General features: G+C 41.5%; 1 protein-coding gene across 2 annotated transcripts in view; it reads right to left on the bottom strand.

Moving 5' to 3' along the window:
- The window catches only part of PLCL1 (phospholipase C like 1 (inactive)), a 358,825-nt gene extending 337,904 nt beyond the window's left edge, over positions 1–20,921 (bottom strand). Inside the window, exon 1 of one of the 2 annotated variants that reach the window (XM_070458507.1) lies at positions 20,168–20,921. In XM_070458507.1, the coding sequence (XP_070314608.1) occupies positions 20,168–20,328 (161 nt within the window). In that variant the 5' untranslated portion in view covers positions 20,329–20,921. The remainder of the gene's footprint in view (positions 1–20,167) is intronic. The other variant, XM_070458506.1, reaches the window with a different exon arrangement.
- Between the last annotated feature and the right edge of the window lie 3,022 nt (positions 20,922–23,943).

The raw sequence follows: 23,943 nt of genomic DNA, 5'->3' as shown, positions 1-23,943 counted from the left end.
ATATGTGGGCTTCCCAAGTGGTTCAGTGGTAAAGAATCCCCCTGCCAATGCAGAAGATGAAGGAGACCAGGCTTTGATCCCTGGGCTGGGAAGGTCCCCTGGAGAAGGAATAGGCTACCCACTCCAGTATTTTGGGGCTTCCTTGCTGGCTCAGACAGTAAAGAATCCACCTGCAATGCAGCAGACCCTGGATTCAGTCTTCCTCCAGGAAGATCCCCTGGAGGAGGGCATGGCAACCAGTATTCTTGCCTGGAGAATCCAATGGACAGAGAAGCCTGGTGGACTACAGTCCATAGGGCTGCAAAATCTCCAACGCAAGTGAGCAACTGAGTATGCACATGTATACGTGGAATAAAACGAACAAAAAGCCTGAACTCACGGATTCAGAAAACAGGTTAGACTGGTGGTTGCCAGAGACGGGGGTGGGGGAGGGTGAGGATGTGAAATGAGGGGAATGGATGAAGGCAGTCAAAGGCACAAACTTTAAGTTATAAAATAAATAAGTCAGGGGATGTAACGGTAACTAGAGTTAATAACACTGTATATTTGAAAGTTGCTAAGAGAATAAATCTTTCAAGTTCTTACAATGTAATTGTATGTGCTGATGTTAACTAAACCTCTTGTGATTATCTCACAGTATACACACATATTGCATTACGTCATACACCTGAAACAAGAATGAGCTGTACTCATTGTCCTCAGGCACGTCCCAATCTGCGGCCCCATGGACTACAGCCCACCGAGGTCCTCTGACTGTGGAATTTTCCAGGCAAGAATACTGGAGTGGGTTGCCATTTCCTTCTCCAAGGCATCTTCCCTGGAGACCCACGGATGGAACCCGAGTCTCCCGCATCTCTTGCACCGGCAAGCAGATTTTTTACCAATAGCACCATCTAGGAAGCCTGAAACAAGAGTAATGTTATGTGTCAATTATATCTCAATTTAAAAAACAAATGTAACAACATGATACCAAAAATTATAATAACAGATTTAAATCTAAGGAGTATTTAAATCTAAGGAGTATTAAGAGAGGTGGAAAATGTTATATCCTTTATATCCTCTTCCACCCACTGACCTGCGTCTCACTGCTAAGAACCTGGTAGGCGACAACACCTAAGAAGGAAGACCAGGAGGAAGCTCCTCAGAGTCTCGGTGTAAGCCTGCAGAAAGAAATAGATACCACTGCCCCTTAACCATACCATTACAACAAATTAATAGCTGACAATTTCATGGTTAACTTCTTTTCTAAATTTTAAGGATTTATTGTAAGAGTGGTCATTATTTATTTAAGGCCTGCATTTTTACAGAGCATTACACCCTCTCTTTTAGAGACCACAAACTGAGCAGTTTGAATGAGTTCTTGCTTTTAAGGAATTTACAATCTAACAAGGAAAACAGAAACTTAAACACACAGAAAACTTGAGTCTGAGTCAGACATGATTTTTTAAATACTTTTAGTCAAGTTTTTATTCACATTTTGTTTATATTCACAGAATTTCCCAAAACGAGCCTAATTCCAGGAGAAAAAAAAAAGTCAGAAGTAATTAGCTGTAAGAGATCTTTGTTTAATAAAAGCAAAGATTTCATTGAATTGTAAGGTGAAAATGAAATGTGAAAGGTTTAGCTAAATTCATGAGGAATCTATTTCTAACAGATGCCTTTACCAAGTTTTACGTGTCCCTTCTGGCTAAGTGCCAAGGTGGAGGTTATGGAAGCTTTTCCTAAAATGCGATCAACTTGAAGCAAGAAAAAAGTTCATTCATATGAGATTTTTCAAGCGGAGGCTGAGCACATAGCATGCAATAATAGAGTAAGTACATAAAAAACATTTGGTAAACTAAGTGGGGCTACATTAAGTTCATGAATAGCTCATTCTTTTATTCTAGAATTTGAGGAAGTTGAAATCCATCTTTGCACAAACTTGACCCTCTAGCAAAAAACTGTACAACGGTCTTGTCAAGAAGGAGCAAAAATGGTACCAATTACAAACCCTGCCTGGTTGGTTTACAGAACTTTTCTGGTAGAGATAGGAAGGTTTCTTTTAATAACTACTGACTAAATCAACTAAAATCACCCTATTTAAGAAAAGTACAATGCCTTTATATATCATTTAAAATCTAATGCAGCTGCCACAGCAAGCCTACCTTCAATCAACCCATCAGATCCTCCCAAATTCAGGAAGCATAGCATGAGGAATACAAGGACAATTTGCTAAACTGCTGTCAATGGAACACGTTGAGTTGTTTTTTTTTTTACCTCCAGAAGGAAGATTCCTGTGATGATTATAGTCATAGAAATATAATCTCCAGGAAAATGGAGCTAAAACACCACTACAGTGGACCACAGTGTCCCTAGTATAGTAACTAATGTTGTAGTCAGGGGCATTTTAAATTAAGCACTGCCAAATCAGAACATGCCACTTATTTGGTGTGTGAATGTGAGCGCGTGATTTAACCCATCTGTCCCTCAATCTCCTCATCTATGAAAACAGGGCAGACACCACCCACTTCATAAGCCTAGTGAGAATTACATGAGTTAAAACGTACAAAGTGCTTAGGACTGTGTCTGGAAACTGGTGAGCACGCAAACATCAGGGCTCATTACCGCAGTGGAGTGTGGGAGGAGACTTCCACATAACTCCCTCTAAGTATGTCAAGAGTTGTCACATGAGAACTTAAACTTACTCTTTCCAGTTCCTGAGACAGAAATTGGACTGACTAAGAAATGCATCATGGAAGAATTTGATTTGGACTCAACATAAGTTTTTCAAACAACAGAAGCAGCCTGAAAATGGAATTGGTTCCCTTATAAGAGAAGGAGCTCCTTGCTGAGTGGAGGCCAGTATCCCCTCATCCACAGAGGTTCTTATTCTAGTGCTTTTAAGGCGCCTGACACCTGGCAAAGGCTCACCTAAGACAAACCATCAGATTCTTTCCCACCGACACAGTTGTTACTCAGGACATCCTTGATTGTTCTTATTTGGGGTTTCTCTGTATTTCACATGTGGTATGAATTTTGAGTCAGGATGCAAAGTGCAGTTCATGTGTATGAAAAATAATTGTGAAGTTAACTGGTTCATTACAGGTATTGGAATAAGACCTAGTAGTACATGACCCATGTTCCTATCAGTTGCCCTAACCAGATCAAACAATAGGAACTCCAAAATAGATCACAGTAATGTTTAATTCCCTCATATTACAAAACAGTTTGATTCCTTCTTCAATTAAGAATATATTTCATGACTAATTATTTTAACAAAACTAACAGTCTCTTTTTCTTCATTTTACTAATAAGAATCTCCTAAACTTTAAGCTGAGCACATAACTCCCTAGGTAGAGACTACATTTCCCAGCTGGTTGTAGCCAGATCACCAATACGCCAAGGGAATAAAAGTGAAGTGATATGTGCAAGTTACAGATAACTTCCTTAAAATAAAGTTGTTTCCCTAAAATAAAGTTGTTTCCCTCCTTTCTTTTTCCCTCTTCATACGTACGGTACAGAAGGGGGATGTGATGGGGGGCCAGTTTAATCAAAGGGGCAGAACCATCCTAGAGGATGGCCAAAAGGGAGACAAAAGGAAACTGGATCCCTGCGCTTCTTTATGCATCAGAGCTACTTACTCGATTGAGAAGAACCAGCCTAGTTACAGAAAGCTACTTATTAGAGATAGCTTCTAAGCCTGTTCCAGTCAACATACGTTTGCTAGAGCAACTTAGCTTCCCAATAAATGCAAGTATTTATAAATATGAAGCGTGAACTCCCTCATTCCAGAGGCTCAAAGATTCATGTATAAACATTCTCACTTAAATTCCTCTTTCAATAAAGACTTTTAATAGTGAAATTTAAAATTCTGACGTAGATCAAGCCAGCCATTAAAGCAAACAATGCTTTTGTTTGTACTACCAATGACACTTTCTAGAAGATGAAACATAATGAAGGAAAACATCCAAATGACAAAACAAGAGCATTTGAAGAAAACTACAAAGACAGTCTTTTGAGGGTCACAGCACCAAGATCCTTATAGGAATAAGACAATCTGCCTTAGTCATCTACTTGTCCTTTAAAATGCTCAAGTCATTTTCAACTGTAAAATCTAAAAATCAAAACTGAAACCATGAACAAGAGCTCAGAAGGATTTAAGACACAATCAGATAAACACAAAGCTGAGCTTTTATGTCCATAAGAAGCCTCAGAACAATGTTTCGTTCCTCACAAGAAAGCAGATTTTTAAAAGATACTGACATATTAGACACGGTTGTTAAAGGACTTAAATCACTGTTTGGTTTTCTCCAGACTTTTCTTGAAGGAGTTCAGAACAACAAAAATATCCGGTGCAAAGTTTTTATTTTGCACAAATAAATATCCAATATCTAGATCCAGGATTTTTAAAATTGTGGTTCCAACTTTTTACATTTTATTTAATGCCACCCCATTCTCAGTTAATCCTAATGTCAGTGGTGAATGCTATTTTTCTCTTAGCTTTTAATAGGCTTTATACAATGGAAAACATTCCATAAACTGGCACTACTGTCCATGAAACCAGATAGCAACTGGTTCTCTATGATGTGAGCTTGCCTGGAAATTACTCTTTAACATATGCACCATGGAGGAAGCTGGGTTTATTCTTATTTTAACAGTTTGCATTGCCACGCAGGCTGGAAACTCACTTTCTCTGGCAGTACGTACGAAATGCAGGTAGTGGCCCAGGTAAGGCTGTGTTTTGTGTATGGCCATTATGAGAAGCTTCTACAATGTAATTCCTCTATTGAAACTTATTCAGTTAAGTTAAAAAGAGGTAAATTAAATAACTGATTCTACACACTAGCCACGAGGACTCATCAAAAAACTTCTTAAAGAAAAAAAAAAAAAACCTACATCTTTAACCACAGGAAAAAATCTTCCTCAGTCTGGAATATCACCTCTTCTTCCCAATTATAGTTTATAAAGTTTTAAACTTTTAACAGTGAAGATATCTGCCCCAAAGTGAACATCTGCCCCAAAGACAGATCAGTTGAATCAATTTTCCCGGAGAGTTTTCAGAAGTGCTCAGAGTCAAGTCAAGGGCACAAGGATGTTGTGAGAACCTGAAAGTCATTCTTCAGTTCTTGTGAAGAATATATTAAGAATAAAATCCAGAAATCTGGATCCCCTTCTTTTTAAAACTTATGAAGTTCAGGCATAAGAAGTTGGAAGACATTGGTACTAGTTCTCCATCAATTTGCTTTATGATTCGAGGAAGTCAATAATCCCTCTAAGTCCGTTTTCAGACCTGTTAAGAGGTAGATCCAACTATTATGAGGTAAACTATAAGGATTCTTTTAGTTAATTGTCTACTAAAGCTCTATATTTTAAAGTATAAAAGGTATATCATAATAAAGTAAAAATACAGATTTAGTTAAAATGTTCCAAAGATCCATAAACTATTTTATTAAAACTACTATTAAAATCCTAAATCTTAGTTCAGTAGACTGTTCATATTGTAACCAATTATATTTATATTTAAAGAATCTTAATAAAGTTCATTTAGAATGGGAAAAAAATCATCACAACAACAATGACCTAGTTCTGAAACCAGGATATGATAGAATAATGGTCCCCAAAGATTTTTATGTCCTATTCCTCAGAATTTGGTTCCATGACAGGTTCCATATTAGGTTCCATGACAAAGAAGGTTACAGATGGAACTAAGATTACTAATCAACTAACTTTAAAATAGGAAGATCATGTTGGATTATGCAGGTGAGTTCAGTGTAATCAGGAAGATACTTAAGATGGAAGAGAGAGAAGAGTTAGCATGGGGCAGGGTAAGGTAGTATGATGTGAGAAAGACTTCACTGGCTATTGCTGTCTTTGAAAATGGAAGGGGCCAGGATCCAAAGAATGTAGCAGATTCTAGAAGCTGAAAGGGGCAAGAAAATGGATTTTCCCCTAGCCCACCAGACTCCTCTGTCCATGGAATTCTCCAGGCAAGAATACTGGAGTGGATTGCTGTTCTCTTCTCCAGGGGGTCTCTCCGAACCAGGGATGGAGCCCAGGTCTCCTGCACGGCAGGCAGATTCTTTACCGCTGAGCCACCAGAGAAGCCCCAAAAGGAACAGACAGAGCCCTGCCAACACCTTAATTCTAGCACGGTGAGACACATTTCAGGCTGCAGACTTCTAGAGCTGTAAGATAACAAATACATACTGCTTAAAGACACTGTGAAAATTTGCTAAAGCAACAATAGAAAACTAATATTTAGGGTTTCTAAAATGTAGCTTTTGAAGAGTAAGAAACCCAAACCTCCAAAGTATGCCAAGGCAGTCCCCTCAAATCTATCACTGTGTGTTAGATCCTCTGACTTTCAACTTAAATATGTGTCCCTAGCTCAGTTGATGATGGTTGCTTTCATCACAGAACAGTGCAAGGCTGAACCACCTTAACTTTGCTTTAACTCTGGCCCCATGTAACCAGATTAACATATTCTTAAATCATTGTTCTTTTGGAAACCTGAGTTACTGGTGGTTGCAAGTTTGAGGAATAAAGCAAATAGGGAGGAAAAAATTCTGCCCTCCCCCACCTCTACCCTACCAAACACAGACATACTTAATATCTGGGAGACCTGGATGCTTCTCTATCTCTCAGAGCTTTGGCTTCTTTATCTGTAAGGTTGAAATGATAACCACAGCCATGTTTTTCCAACTGCTATAAGAATTAAAAAAATAATATAAGATCTTGACAATTGTGGGGCTTGTTATTATTCTACACCATGAAATTGTGAAAGAACCCTCCATAACCTATCCATGGTGCCATAAACAATACCTCTAGTGGCTCCCTGGAAGAATGGGAGAGATCATGGACAGCCACACTTAATAAATGTAGGGGTAGAATTAGAGAATGATCTCAAGCTCTCCAATTCTATAATAATGTAATTGGATAATTAAGCAGTCTTAAGTTGCTGGAGTACAAACAAGTGAGTTTGTTTGGTTTGGTTTGGTTTTTGCTGCACCACATAACATGTAGGATCTTAGTTCCCAGACCAGGGATCGAACCCATGCCCCCTGCATTGGAAGCACAGAATCTTAAGCACTGGACAGCCAAGGAAGTCCAGTGAGTTTTATTTTCCCCACAACAACTCCCTCCAAACTATGCCATCTCATATCCCCTTGCCCCTGGGTACTCCAGTTACTACGAATAACTGACCTCACTCAGATTTCACAATATAGCTCAGCTGGTGAAGAATTCACCTGCAATGCAGGACACCTCAGTTGCATCCCTGGGTCAGGAAGATCCCCTGGAGAGGGATAGGTTACCCACTCCAGTATTCTTGGGCTTCCCTTGTGGCTCAACTGGTAAAGAATCTGCCTGCAGTGAGGGAGACCCGGGTTTAATCCCTGGATTGAGAAGATCCCCTGGAGAAAGGAAAGGCTACCCACTTCAGTATTCTGGCCTGGAGAATTCCACTGACTGAATAATCCATAGGGTCGCAAAGAGTCGGACATCACTGAGCCACTTTCACTTTTTCAAGTCCTTAAAAAACTCATTCCTATTCATTTAAAACTTCAATCTCAAGTTCAGTTCAAGGTCTTCTTTCCATTCCATATCCCCAAAGCAAGCGGAAACAGTGGTGGTAGTTGCTGCATCAGAGGGCAGGTCTCGTCTACCCACTTCTCTCTTTCTCTTCCTCCCTAGACTTCCTTTCTAGGGTTGGGCTGGAGGATGGATAGGACAGGGCATGGTCCCTCTAAAGATGGCATCATAGGGATGCTGCAGGCCCCACTGGATTAGGTTTCTCTGCCCCTCGGGTTAACACTGAACTATTGATTCTCTCTATAAGGCAGGCATCCACATGCTGACTCTGTGTGGAGAGGTTGGTTCTCTACAGCGCTCTTCTTACTATACACTCATCATACTGGCTTCAGAGATCTGGCTTGAGACTGACCTCTTTCTCCTACCACTTACCCAGCCCCTGCCCCAGTCTTACTAGAGTCCCTCTGTTCAAATGGCTTCTTTGGATGGGGCACTAGCAACATCCTGGCCATCTTTGACAGTGTCACCTCTATCCACACTCAGAAACTCGGACAGCACAAGAGCTCTGCTGGTCTGGCAATTCAGCATGTTCCGGAGCAGAGATGAGCATCAGTCCCAACTTACAGGGAGACTTGGTGGAGAGAGGAGCTGTTGGATGCTACCACCATTATCTGCCCAATCTTTTTTTTTTTGCCTTACTGAAATTTTTTTTTCCATTTATTTTTATTAGTTGGAGGCTAATTACTTTACATCATTGCAGTGGTTTTTGTCATACATTGAAATGAATTAGCCATGGATTTACATGTATTCCCCATCCCAGTCCCCCCTCCCACCTCCCTCTCCACCCGATCCCTTTGGGTCTTCCCAGTGCACCAGGCCCGAGCACTTGTCTCATGCACCCAACCTGGGCTGGTGATCTGTTTCACCCTAGATAATATACATGTTTCAATGCTGTTCTCTTGAAACATCCCACCCTCGCCTTTTCCCAGAGTCCACAAGTCTGTTCTATACATCTGAGTCTCTTTTTCTGTTTTGCATATAGGGTTATCGCTACCATCTTTCTAAATTCCATATATATGTGTTAGTATACTGTAATGGTCTTTATCTTTCTGGTTTACTTCACTCTGTATAATGGGCTCCAGTTTCATCCATCTCATTAGAACTGATTCAAATGAATTCTTTTTAATGGCTGTGTAATATTCCATGGTGTATATGTACCACAGCTTCCTCATCCATTCGTCTGCGGATGGGCATCTAGGTTGCTTCCATGTCCTGGCTATTATAAACAGTGCTGCGATGAACAATGGGGTGCACCTGTCTCTTTCAGATCTGGTTTCCTCGGTGTGTATGCCCAGAAGTGGGATTGCTGGGTCATATTATCTGCCCAATCTTTACGCATGATTCTCTTGAGTCCTTTCTCTCTCAGCTTCAAAAAGGGTCATGAGCTCTTCCACCCAAAATTAGGAAAGTGGAAGGAACAGGTTCCCTTCCAAGGTCACCTCCTGCCTGGAAGTCCTCCCCTTGTTCAGCCTGGGAAAGTGGGGTGGGCAAGATCAGCAGTGAAGGCTGCCTCTCCGCAAGACCGTAAGGGGTGTCTGAACACAACAGTTCACAGTCCCCTGAGTCTGTGGAATCACAGAGTCTTTTGTTTTAATCTGTGACAGCTAATACCAGCACTCACAACTACTTCCATTCTGTTATACCAATTTCTACGATGTCCTGTTTCCCAGAAGCCATTTCTCTGTATTGGTGACCCTATCATGCTGATGGAGGAACTCTGATGAATTCCCTTGGACTTTCCTAGGGCTAGGGCTAGGAAAACAGAAAAACAGACGTAACTTGCCTTTAATGCCAAGCATTCCCAACAACTGAGACCAGTTCTTTCTAGATTCTTCCCAGAATCTCTAGGCTCAAGGGCTCTGTGCTGAGTATTCATCATTAGCTATGTTATGGAGTGAGGTGTTAGTTAAAAGACTCTCCAGAACCAAAATGCCAACAAAATCTCCAAACTTTGTATTTCCAAATGTACAACTTCTGGCAGAATGATCCAGGTAAAGAACTATTTATTGAAACATTACTGTGCCCATTTATAAACATGGTCCTATCTGATTCCTTTCTCTTTAGTACACATTGATCCTCTTTCTCTTCTCCCCAAGCCATAGAAAACTCAAGTTGTGGTGTAACTTAACTGCTAACACTTTTGACTTCTCATAGCCCATGCAATTACTTTCATAATAAATGTGTCATTGGATAAAGACCATCACCTCAGCCATAGGGCAGAAAGCTGGGGATCAAAAGGCCACCTGCTGCTGAGGTTTCTTTCAGCATGTCTAGCTTAAGTGTGTGCACACATACACACCACTGCATTTATCACAAAATGAGGCTGATTCCACACTAACTGAACATAAAAGGGTATTAGGGAAATAGTTCTTGTAAGTTTCAGATGTTTGGGGAAAGCCTCATTGTTTTTTCAAAAAAAAACACTTTAAGAGAAAGTGACCAAATGTCTTATTGTGCAAATGCTGCAACAGAGAAAAGACAGGGAGAGAGAGAGAGAAGAGAAAGAAAAAGCCAAAGTCCTATGCCCTTTCAATAATTTAACATGACCACAGATAGATAGTTAAAGCTGACATATGAGGAGTGTTTCAACAAGAGAGCTGACTGTGCCTTTAACCCTGGCCAGTCTCCAAGTGATGGGGATAAACCTCTGGGTACCATGTGGCCATAGTACTGTATCTCTGCATGGCAGAATGGACTCATTACCATCAACACAATAAAGTAGCCACGAGCACAGTCATTTCACAACATACTCACATATTTAAATTTCCCAAATACTGACTTTGAAATTTCCACCCCCAAAAAAGGAATTAAATGATTAAACAGACTTTCAGTTTAATGAAATTCCTCAAATATTCCTCGTATGTGTGATGAACTCACCTACCTCAAATGTGATTGGGGAGAAATCTGAATCATACAGCATCATATCTACTACCACTTATCAAAATTGAAGCTTCCCTGGATTAAAAACTCAGGTACATCTTCTTGATTTATTGATGCTGGAAGATAAAACTATCAAACTATAAAATAAATCATATCAGTTTGCATTAATTAAGTAACAGTCCATCCTTAACCTGTATAATTTATAGCAAAGTTGGATCATAAATTGTTGCTTCATGGTAAAGATGTTTATTCTGGAACAGAGTAAAAAATATACTGAGAGAAATTCCATTCTCTCAAGGGAAAGTGGAGTGGAGTACCATATTACTGTAAAGTCATGGGCATTTTACATGAAAGGTTAAGAAGCTAAAAAAAAACATAAGCAAAAAAATCCTTAATAAAGTTTCCCAAAGTTGTTTTCAGAATTGCTTCTTTTTGACTTGTCAGCTAAACTTAGTTTTTAAGGTAGCTATATAGTGTCTGCTATTTCATGCATACTAGCTAATGTTTAAATCAATATTATTTAGCAGGATGTATAGTATAAAGATTAAAAGCAACCTATGGAGCTAAACCATTTGGGTCCATTTCTTCGCTCTGCCATTTACTAGCTAAGTGACCTTAGGCAAGTCATATAGTATCTCTCCAACTGTGAAAAGGGAAATAACAAGTAAAAACACTTAAGTTCATAAGGTTATTATGAGGATTGAATGAATGAATATACATTGGTTGAACAATGCCAGACTCATTACTTAAATAAATATTTGCTGTCATTATAAGAAAATTTCTCGATAGGAAAATCTCTGCAAGATGTACTGGGTATTTAATCTATTAAACATAAAAATAAAGCATTTAATTATTAATAACATATTTAAATATATACTATTTAATTATAGCATGGAATCAATAATTCCAAAGTATTTCAAAAGGGGAGTTCACCAAATGCTGAATGTGTCTTTGAATCTTGTATGTCAGTCTCCAGGGGGAGCACAGACTGCCAAACTTCATTCCCCACCCCACCCCACCCTGCCACTTCTGCCCCTCTATCTCCTCCAAAAACAAGTAAATGATTACAAGACTGAAAGCTCAAGAGCACTGATAGACTGTTTTATGGAGGGGAGGCTTTCGAAGATAAAGGTCAGAGTGCACACAGCAGGGTCTCCTCTCTCCCCTCACCCAACAACAGGCTGACCCAAGGGAGCAGAGCGAGGCAGCCCACGCTCTCTTCTCACACAGTTGCCCTTCTCCTGAGCTCAGGCCCCAGCCCAGCCTGAGCCTGGAGAGGCACGGAGGGGAAACACGTTCTCCTCCTGCGGGCTGCTTACTCTCTCGCCCAATGGGCCGCTCTTCTGGGCAGCCCACCCTCATTCTCACGCGCCAGATCTGAGATGGGAGATGTGGATTTTAAGGACACAGGCTATTTGGCCTGCTTGGTTTGAAATCACTTGAGTCTTAAAGAAAGTACCTATAACATGATCAAGTCCAGTTTTTCTAGAGTTCTGCCTTGTAATCTTGGTCCCAGCTGACAGTAAAGGGTTTGTTTTTGGTCTCCTTTTGCCTTCCTTGTGCATGTATCTTCCTCAACATCTCACAGAGAAGGTGCTCTGAGATATACTCCCACCATCGTTTCTAACCATTATACAGTACCATTCAACGGTACAAGCGTGCCTACCTAAACATACCACCTGGGCTTAGTCTGGCCTTCTCTGGTGGCTCAGAGGGTGAAGAATCAGTTGCAAAGCAGGAGACCCAGCTTCGATCGCTGGGCTGGGATGATCCCCTGGAGGAGGGAATGGCAACCCACTCCAGTCTTCTTGCCTGGAGAGTTCCACGGACAGAGGAGCCTGGCGGGGTCCAGTCCACGGGGCCACAAAGAGTCGGACACGAATGAGTGACTAACACTTTCACTTTTCACACTTAGTGTAGCATTCTTCAGGCTTAGCTTAGTGCAGATTTAGCGCCTTTTAAAAGGCTTCTGAGCAAGTCAGTGTGAAAGAATTAAGAAAACAGATATTATCTGTCAAAGGTATCTTGAATACCAAGTTGTATGGTTAAAGAAAAACACAATACCCTTGCCAGTAAAAGGCATACACTTTCACAAATTCGCAAATACAAATTAAGAAATCTTTGGGGACTAAGTGCACTTATTAAAATAGTTTAGTTGTTATGTTGTTTAATTTTGGATGGATTGTTTTGTTTTCAAAATTAACTTGCCTTTCTTCTTTCTGGAGTGATAATGATAATAAAAATAATGATTACTTTCTACTCATCACATACAATCCTACTTATCTCAAAATAATGCTAGATTAATTATTAGTGAAGTTAGTTATAATGGTACTAATGGAAAATAAACGAGATTATCTCTCTCTTATACATCCACATAAAATGCTACAGATTAAACTACAAATCAAATTCTAATTTAAATCCAAGGGACTACTCCAATATTTTGTCACATTATTATTTTGTTGCCATCAAACGTTAGCTGAAATACACAATACATTGGCCAAGACTTAAGAGAATGTTCTTGTTATAGAACTTGACCATTCAGTTCTAATTGTTTTTATTGTATATTGTAATCTATTAATTACAATAAATTTTGTCTATCATAACCTTCATAGTAACTAGGATACAGAGATGAACTGGAATGCAAAGATAAATGTGCATGCATACATACTAAGTTGCTTCAGTCATGTCCGACTCTTTGCAACCCTATGGACTGTAGCCTGCCAGGCTCCTCTGTTCATGGGATTCTCCAGGCAAGAATACTGGAGTGGATTGTCATGCCCTCCTCCAGGGGATCTTTACGACCCAGGGATCAAACCCTAATCTCTTATGTCTCCTGTATTGGCTGCTGCTGCTGCTAAGCCTCTTCACTAGTGTCCAACTCTGTGTGACCCCATAGACAGCAGCCCACCAGGCTCCCCCGTCCCTGGGATTCTCCAGGCAAGAATACTGGAGTGGATTGTCATGCCCTCCTCCAGGTGATCTTTACGACCCAGGGATCAAACCCTAATCTCTTATGTCTCCTGTATTGGCTGCTGCTGCTGCTAAGTCGATTCAGTCGTGTCCGACTCTGTGCGACCCCATAGACAGCAGCCCACCAGGCTCCCCCGTCCCTGGGATTCTCCAGGCAAGAACACTGGACTGGCTTGCCATTTCCTTCTCCAATGCATGAAAGTGAAAAGTGAAAGTGAAGTTGCTCAGTCGTGTCCGACGCTTAGCGACCCCATGGACTGCAGCCCACCAGGCTCCTCCGTCCATGGGATTTTCCAGGCAAAAGTACTGGAGTGGGGTGCCAATGCCTTCTCCGCCTGTATTGGCAGGCAGATTCTACACCATTAGTGCCACCTGGGAAGCCCCGCAAAGATAAATAAGATTTGAAAAAGCTACAGATATACCTTTTTTTACATTATTAGAAAACATTAAATATGAGATTATGTAGAACTGACAGGTTCCATTGTAATAAGTTTACTAATTTATTATTACCTTAGATTGGAAGTGCAATCAAATTATTCTCTCCATCTAGTAACCAACGGTTCATTTACTAGTGGTGAGATCCCAGTGGGAAACTCAGAAAGGAATTTTACTCCTGCCCCTTAGTCATTTTAAGCTGGATAATTTTTTTAATGTACAATCTTATACAGGTCTCAATTTAGATATTGATCCTGAAAATGTAATTATGTTTAACATTCACCATTATTAAAACTGAAGAGTCACTGGGGGAGCAGGGAAGCCTGCTGTAATTCTTTCTTTGAATTACTCCCCAGCCTACTGTCGGACCAGTTGCTCCAACATTACCTAGAAGCATCAATGGAGCATTTGTTCTGTGGTACCAAAGGTAAAATCAGCTGTCCCCAATGTCTTCTCATAATAGTCTGTGGTGCCTAAGGTGTTATTTGTAAATAAATGTTCAATTGACATTTTACTGTACAAAATTTAATTACTTGTTTTCTCTACTGTAAAGGGGAAAAGGCTGAGAAAATAATTCTTCAGTCTTAATTGCAATGTATGTTTAACCTCTCAATGGCTATGCAATTAACTTCTACTTTTTAAACCTTAATACATTTTTCAAGAAAGTAAAAAATTCTTACAAATTCTGATAATAGTAGGAAGCACTAATCAACAGGTACTTCTAAAAGTCTCTCATCAAAACAATACAAGGTTCTTTATCTAAATTTTATTCTGCATTCTCTTGAGAGATGCTGTAAGAAATCACATCAGAAAGGCACCCCTATGAGAAACAACCACTTCTAAGGTGAAATGTGACCATGTTTCTATGGCAATTTCAGGAAAATTAATACTCTAACTGAAGCTACTGGCATAACAAAACAAATCCAAGCAAGAAGTCCAATGCCACTTACGAATCATACCCCAGGAGGGGCATCCACAATGGAAACCACCAGGACACACTCACGGCACCCAGTAAGGCTGGGGCTCCGCTGTATAACCAGGTTGTTTATCCAACATTTACCCGTAAGTTGATTTTTTAGAACTTTTAACATATTTCTACAGGTAAAAAAGTCTATAAATGCTGATTAATTCCCATGCCAAGTTACAGAAGCCTATTTAACTTATAGTGTGTCTAAAATTTTTGAGTTATTTCTCAATCACACATCACTCCCTTCACAATTGTCCCTATAAAAAAATATTTTCAGACCTCCCACACAAGATCCCTTATTTCATTACTCCTTTAGAGTAATACATACTCCTATGCCCCATATAGCCTGGGCTTCCCTGATAGCTCAGTTGGTAAAGAATCCGCATGCAATGCAGGAGACTCTGGTTCAATTCCTGGGTCAGGAAGATCCTCTGGAGAAGAGATAGGCTACCCACTCCAGTATTGTTGGGCTTACCTTGTGGCTCAACTGGTAAAGAATCTGCCCGCAATGCGGGAGATCTGGGTTTGATCCCTGGGTTGGGAAGATCCCCTGCAGAAGGGAACGGGTACCCACCCCAGTATTCTGGCCTGGAGAATTCCATGGATGGTATAGTCCATGGGGTCGCAAAGAGTCTGACACAACTGAATGACTTTCACTTTCACTTTTACTATGCCCCATAATGAGTCTAAAAGAAAATACAATCCTTCACAAACTCAACTGCTGCGTGAGAAGGGGAGAAATGGGTCAGGCATAAAAGAACAGGTGTGACCTTCATATACTGACAACAAGTAGAACATCTGCCAAGCTTCTCTGCCTTTCAAACTACAGTGCAGGCCTAACAAAATGACCAAAGACAAAAGCGTCTGCAATCTTTCTGACTGAACTGAACTGAGAGTTGCTCAGTCGTATCCAACTCTTTGCAACCCCATGGACTGTCCATGGAATTCTCTAGGCCAGAATACTGGAGTGGGTAGCCTTTCCCTTCTCCAGAGGATCTTCCCAACCCAGGGATTGAACCCAGGTCTCCTGCATTGCAGGCGGACTCTTTACTAGCTGAGCCACAAAGGAAGCTTTCTAGAGTCATCCATTTCAAGTTTTTCTGATTTGGAGAGGTGAAGCAGAGAAACGAGAGTTTACCAAGCAGAGAAACAAGAGTTTACCCACAAACCTTGGAGCCCAAGAATCTGCCACTTTCTTAGATGTTCACGTTACTTCTAACCTAAAATGTGTTCACGGATCATGGCTCTCTCTGCATCTGAGAATCAGCATAAAACCACAAGTTTTCAGACATGGGTATGAATCCTGGCTCCACATTATATCAGGAGTTCTCCATGCCTCCCTTCTCTACTTCAGAGAGTTTGCTGTGAGGATTAAGTGATTATAATGTATGAAAGCTCCTAGTTTAGTTCCTGATTCACATCCCGTGCTCCTCTGAGGAGAGCCATAATTTTGATATGGGTCAGCAGGTACCCAAGGAGGTACCCAGGTACCTTTGAGGCTGTGCTCAGAAACCCCCTACATCAGCCCCACAATCACAATGAACATAACAGAATAAGACTGGCCATGATATAAGAGACACGAGCAACATGGAAGTCACTACTTTAGCTGCTTCAGTGAACATCTCAGCACCTTATTTCCAACTTCTGTCTTCAACCCATACACTTATGCCCGTGGGATCCAAGTGATAATTTCTTCTCAAGAGTTCACACTGAAGCAGAAGCAAAAGGAAATGGAAAAAAGTAGGACTCTTCAATACATTACATATAACGGGAGATAAATCATTTGCTTTTTTTTTTTTCCCTTGGCTTTGCAGTCTGTGAGATCTTAGTTCCCTGACCAGAGATCCAACACAAGCCCCCTGAATTGGAAATGTGGAGTCTTCACCACTGGACCACACCAGGGTCCAGTCTCTCACCAGGGAAGCCTCTCAACTATTGAGAGACTTATTTTAAAAGTCTTGCTTTAAATATATGCTATTTTTAAAACACGTATGTACCTCAATTCCCATCATCTATTCGGTGGCCAGAAGTTTGTTCAGATTTTTTGTTACAGCTTATGGACAAACCCAAATGAACTTTTTGGCGAACCCAATAGTATAGGGAGCAAGCTACACTGCTTTCTATTTCCCAAATTTTCTGTTATAGAGTAATAGTGATAAACTACAATCTAGAATGCTAAATATTTTAAATAAATAAATTTTATATCAAATACCAGATAGTTAATTGGTCTAATTTCCTAGGTAGAAGTATATTTGAAAGTACAACAGTACCTAATTACTAGATATTCTCAACCCCGCAAGTAACTATACTTGTCATTTTAAACCACAAGTCATAAAGAAGCAATTAAGACGGAGTTTATGTAATATTGTGGTATACAACAATACACTTACCAAAAAACATGCAATATTTATCAATGTCAATGCTGTAAAAAAAATTACACAGAAAAACACAGGGGAAAATGGACAGGTTAAAGAGAACATAGTTAAACTCTCACATTAAATTTTTCAAAACTTAGGACTGGGCATTTAAGGGAAAAAATATAATTACAGTAGAAAAGTTTTCAAAAAAATGTGTAAAGATAAATGTTATTGTTTTCATCAGCTCAGAAGGAAATTATTTTCTCAACTAAACACATGTTTTCACAAATTAGGGAGGGCAAATTTACTGAAAACATTCCTTCTATTAATATACAAGACAGTCTGTTTTCTGGCATGATAAAGGAATGCAGTATTCTGATTTATCTAACATTCAAGTTTACAGAGAATTAGCAGTCAAATTAGAATAGAAACAATACCCTAAACTGAGCTGAAAAGAATTTGATATTTGATGATTCACAATCTTTCAGTGGCTCAGAGTTATGACCATGAATATCAATTATCACTGTACTAAGGCTATCTGGAACAGCATTTAATAGTTTGATTAATATAAAATGTACTAAAGCCTTTCTTTTTGTGTATGTTTCAATGCCAAATAAAAATAACTCTTGGAAAAACAACAAAGAAAACAATCTTTTCTCAATAGAGAAGCATGTACTACTTACTTCTTATGATCTAGACCTTTTTTAGAAACTCATTTTTATTGCGCTAAAGTGAACAAACCATGGAGTGACAGATTCTGAGATGTCCTTGATGGCAGAGGAGGAGTGAAACAGAACCCATCACCTGTCCCTTTCCCCACTGGAAGATAAGGAGGCCTCTGGGAATAGACTCCAAGGACCAATGACCTATAGGTTATCCTTGAAGATTAACAGATGCATCACAATGACCTTAGACAACTCTCCAGATATCAAAATGTCTGGCGTAGTCTGAATATATAAACCCTGTAAAAACTCTAGCCAAATTTTATTACATAAATCAGCAGCATTGGTAGTTCACCACAGATATATACAGATACATATGCGTATATATGGAATATTTCTGGAATGGTACACAAGAACATGTTAACAGCTATTGGGGTGGACTTTGTAAGTGGGAATGGGGAGTGGCTGGGAGTTTTCCCTTCAAACTCCTTTGCAACATTTGTTTTTATCATATGCATATATTAATAATTTTTCAACAAAAGTTAACTGATAAGAAGAATTCACTTCATCTTCTGGTATCTTTAATTTTAAATGGCAGTTATTAAATGTTTATTTTACTATTAAATCGGGAAAAGATTAAGTTGCTACTCCATTGCCTCCTTCCTTTTTTGTCACAAAAAGAAATTTCAAACCTAAACAGGCACCATTACTCAGCAAGGATCCTTCCAAGAATATCAACCAGCACATACTAAAATTTTAAACTTACCAATTTAGCAGCAAGAATTTGTATACTCCTTACACTCTGTTACTTTCATTTCTTTTACAACAAAAAAAGCCCAGTGCTTTTTATGATGGTATATTTTAAACTATCTTGTGGCTATTGTTTTCACACAACACATGTAGTGTCTACATCTTAGGCTCCAAAATGTATACTGTCTACAGTGGGCTTTTTTAAGTTTCAAAATAACATGCTTTCTGACTTATGGGTTAAAGGGGGTGGGGGCAGGGATCGTTTCCTTTTTCTCCAAATTCATACCCAGAAGAGAACACTCCTCTTCACATAATCTAAAAGTCACAAAATAACAGAAACTACTACAAGTCATTTGCAACTACCACCCACCCTTCTTTTAATATAGAAATCTCCCTGCTTGGCTCCAAACGTCCATGTGTCAGTACTGGGGAAAAGCCTAGACCATACTTGGAGCTAGCTGGATGGACTGTGGGAAGAGTCTAGCCACACTGGCCCTAGGAGTTCCAATTTAGAGCTGGAGAAAGAGAAACGTCTTGTGTGATGTACACACAGCTTCACCTGAACAAGGGTTTCGAAGGTATTAACACAAGCACATTGAATAGGAAGCATGGATAGTTCCAAGTCTATCCTTTTCATCTTTGGCTTATTTTTATATGGAAGAAGTTTCATCCTGACTGTTCTTCCAAGATCAATTTTGATGTCATGTCCTCAAGATTATGTACTCACGCATTTATGCTAAAAGGCCCTCTTCCAAAGCCTGTGGAAAGGTTCTGAATTCCAGAAGACCTTATCCTGATGTCATGAACCCAAGATGAAATCTCAAACAGGAAGCAAGCCCCAAGTGGAAGGAAGACAGAAAGCGACAAGAGGAGGGATGAGGCTAGCCAAACGGATAGACAGAAGCCCTGACTGGTAGTTGAGGGGTCGGGAAGCGTTCTCCTGGATGTGGTGGTAACCACGAGGGCCCGGGGTGATGCTTGGTGGATTTACTGCTTTCCGGTTACGCTCTCTGCACAACTCCAGGCTCCACCTTCGCTCTTTACTTTGCTTACTTTGCCGCAGGGTCCACTGAAAACAGCCTGCCTACGAGGAAGGTTCACGCTTCATGAGATCTCAAGACAGTTTGAGCCTCGAAGATTTGTATGCTTTGGTTTTGGTTTTTTTCCCACTTGAGGGTAAACTGTGCGGGGAAAGCTAACTTTTTGTTGGCGAGCAGTGCACAACCTTCCCGCAGGTCTGCGTTTATATTGAGTTCTGCCTTCTTCCTTACATCAATGGTTTAGAGAAACTTTCGGGGAAAATGAAGGAAAGCATCCATCAGAACGCAAAGACGCAGAATGGAACTTTTCCTCTGCGGTGAGGGAAAAAAAAAAAAAAAAGTCACTTCTGCTTCTCACAGCCAAGATCTCAGTCTGGGAACCTCCGGACAAGGAAGGAAGGTTTGGTAATGAAGGACACTGGAGAAAACAATACTAAGCCTGCGATGCCTCCGGACACCGTACATCCTGCCCCAGCCCCCCGACCCACCCACCGCCCACCCCCAACCTAGCTCCCCCGGCCGCGCGGCCTCGCTTACCTTGATGATGCTGCTGCGCCGAGGGGTCGCCCGCGCAGCCTCCAGGAGGGCGGCCTCGCTGTCGGCCGGGGGCCCCGCAGCTCCGGGCAGCGTGACCCCACTGCGACGGTCCCTCCACCGGCCCCCAGGGGCCGCCGCCACGCAGTCCCCGGAGATGGCATCCGGGCCCACTCGGGGGTCGTCTTCGCTCCCGGCCGCGTCAGGCGGCGCTGAACCCTCCCTGCTGGCTGCGCCCTCGGCCATGGCCGAGCGCGGTTCGGGCTCCCCGCGGGTAGGCGGCACGCCCGGCAGCGGAGTGCAGCCGCTGGGCACGGGTGCGCTCTTGCACCGGGAGGCGGCCCGGCCAGACTTTGTTTCACCGCCCGGCTGCGGCGGCGGCGGCGGCAACTTTCTGGAGAGGAGGCATCGCTCGAGTAGAGACGTCCGCGGGCTTTGGTCCAGGAGGCCGGCAGTCCGCGGGGGAGGACGGCGGAGAAGATGTGAACAGGAGGGAGGAGAAACGGCAAGGAGAGGGAGGTGTCCGAAATGTGATGCACACGCCCGCTCTGCGCCAGACAAAAGGCACCGAGCGCCTGGCCGGGCGGCCGCAGAGGCCGGGACGCGCGCGGCCTGAGAAGGGCTGGATCCCGGCGACCGCTGCCCGACGCACCCGCCACCTGCCCGGGGACCGCGGTGCAGCGGCCCCAGGAAGTGCGGCGCGGCGGCGGCGGCGTCCTCCACTCCGCTCTGTTGTGACAGGGAGGGAAGACTTGTTTTGACAGCCCGTGGGGATTGGCAGGCGTCTGGGCCTCTTAGGAGCCTCGCCTCGCCGACGGGGGGTCGGCCCGACCAATCCCCTCTGCGAAGGGGTGTGCCCGAGCACGAAGAATGGAATGTGTTCTCTAACTGGGAGCCGGCCCAGCCGGGCTCGTGTACTCGAGTGGGGTGTGAGAGCACGCTCGCTTGTGCGTACATTTTGAGAAGTTTAGATGTTCGACACGACCCTGGAGATGCAGCAAAATCGGGGGGTGGGGGGAAAGGGGAGGGGAAAAGAAACCTTCATTTACAAAGCAAAGCAATTTAGAAGAAATGGGGTGTTGGGTGTTAATGTCAGTGCCTTTGGGGTGACTTCAAACCATCAGGGGTTAACTGCAGACTCTCACCTTTAGAAGTTAAGTCCATGCAGAGATAAACCAGGGTTTACTGGAACCCTGTTGTTGGATACTTTGCTTCAGGTTCCATGTAAAAATCTTCAGTTCACTCTGCACTGTTAATAAATATGACAAGGAAAGGGAATTAGATAAGACGAGGGTAATAGGAAACAGAAGCAACTAAATCCCTGTAAAGAAAGACTCCTCACAAAGCACATATAGGATTTGTTGTTGTTCAGTCGCTCAAAGGTGTCCAACTCTTTGCGACCCATGGACTGCCGCACACCAAGCTTCCCTGTCCTTCACCATCTCCCGGAGCTTGCTCAAATTCATGTCCATTGAGTCAGTGATGCCACCCAACCATCTCGTCCTCTGTCGTCCCCATGAACAGTATGAAAAGGCATATGGGATGCATGTTGGCTAAGTGCAAGGTGAGGTAAGGGATTTAATCTCTATCCTAAAACATTTGATAATGAATGGTTCAACTTCCTCTCTCTAGATAATCCTATGTAAACATATTTTGCTCATTTCCAGCAAGTTAGGAAGCAAGAGATATCTTTGAATGATTCATTAAGGCACAGAAATTAACCACAGAATTCTCAGATAGATGAAAAAAGGATGGCTCTGAGATTCCCTAGTAAGATTTGATATTTTAATTTAAAAGACTTTCTAATATTGGAATCTATGTTAATCTCATTTATAACATTGTTATTTTTAATTATTAATATTTTTATAATTTGTGATGTTACTTGTGCCTTTGACCGAGAACAGGAGAAATTCTGCAGCCTTTAGACTCAGAATGTGTTAGAATATCAGAATTTCGGAGATACAAGGAGATGTAGAGATCATCTAGCACAGGCCTTTTTTTTCCCCCCAAATGAGAAGAAGGCCCAGGAAGCTTTAATTTCTTGTCTACTAGTTAGCAGGAGCTGAAATTAGAATCTGCCACTTAACTCCTCCAGTAATCTCTTCACTACTTTATCTGGCTCTTCTGGGGCTGCAAGAAGCCAGAAGTGGATGAGGCCCTTGGGAGTTTTCGGACTTGACATTTACTAACTTTTAGGGAAGACTGAGAAGGCTTCATTTTACCTTTTCTTTAAATATAAATGCAACCTACTAATGAATGTACCAGATTAGCAACCTCTGGTTATAGATCAACACCACCCTCTAGTGAGATTCTGAGAACTGCATAATAAAAGCAATGGATTTTTTCTTTTTTTCTCATATGAAAAAGACAGGAGATAAAATTCAATGCTTCCTTTCAGCCGATCTGCTGTTATAACCCATGTTATAACCCATGTATGGATGTGAGAGTTGGACTATAACGAAAGCTGAGCGCCAAAGAATTAATGCTTTTGAACTATGGTGTTGGAGAAGACCCTTGAGAATCCCTTGGACTGCAAGGAGATCCAACCAGTCCATCCTAAAGGAGATCAGTCCTGAATAGTCATTGGAAGGACTGATGCTGAAGCTGAAACTCCAATCCTTCGGCCACCTGACGTGAAGAACTGACTCATTTGAAAAGACTCTGATGCTGGGAAAGATTGAAGGCAGGAGGAGAAGGGCACAGCAGAGGATGAGATGGTTGGATGGCATCACCGACTCAATAGACGTGAGTTTGAGTAAGCTCTGGGAGTTGGTGATGGACAGGGAAGCCTGGTGTGCTGCAGTCCATGGGGTCACAAAGAGTCAGACACGACTGAGCAACTGAACTGAATTGCCCTTATAATCCACAGACTAAAGGAAGGATGTAAAAGGGCACCCACATTTAAAACGATCATGGTGGTGGTGGTTCAGTCACTAAGCCGTGTCCAACTCTTGTAACCCCATGGACTATAGCCCTCCAGGCTCCTTGATCCATAGGATTTTCCTGGCAAGAACACCGGAGTTGCCATTTCCTTCTCCAGGGGATCTTCCTGACCCAGGAATCGAACCATAGTCTCCTGCACTGCAGGCAGTATTGTTTACTGACTGAGCTACCGGGAAAGCTCATTAAACGACCATACAGGTCCTTTGCCTTCATAAGAAATATTGTTATTTGCTATATTCACAAATATACCCTATTTTAAGCTATCACTGTTTTTCTTTGATATTCAAGTATTATTATGTTTCATTTCAGTCTTCTACAGTTGCTTTCAGAGCTTCATCTTTCTGTGTTTCCCTAATAAAAATTCTATTTTTGGGTTGTCCTGAAAAATGTAAAACTGTGGTTATCTCTGTCTGTTCTACAATATTAATATATTTACAGGGACTTCCGATGTAAATCATTTGTGTATATGACCTTAATAATATTTTGACATCAAAATTAGTGTCACCTTACTAATTTTTATAGTCAGTGATCTTCAAAAAAATAAACTAGGAAGTATAGCATGCAGTGTACAAAACTTTTCTTGTTTCAACTAGATAATGTCCAGTTATTCTCATCTCTTTTCTCCCTTAACAGCATTCTGTCTCACCCTCATGTGAAGGCAAACACACACATACCACACCTCTGAATCTTTGCTCTGAGCATCAGTTCATAAAGACTGTTGTCTATATATTATGCTGTGAGAATACAGTTGGACCTTGATCTAGCAGATTTCACTCTGTGATCCTCTAGCATAAGCTCAGAAGGCTTCTCCTGATGTTCATATTTTCAGTTAAAAA

Source organism: Odocoileus virginianus, chromosome 30 (genome assembly GCF_023699985.2).
Source record: "Odocoileus virginianus isolate 20LAN1187 ecotype Illinois chromosome 30, Ovbor_1.2, whole genome shotgun sequence".
Lineage (NCBI taxonomy): Eukaryota > Metazoa > Chordata > Mammalia > Artiodactyla > Cervidae > Odocoileus > Odocoileus virginianus.
This window is presented reverse-complemented; position numbering and strand designations above follow the sequence as displayed.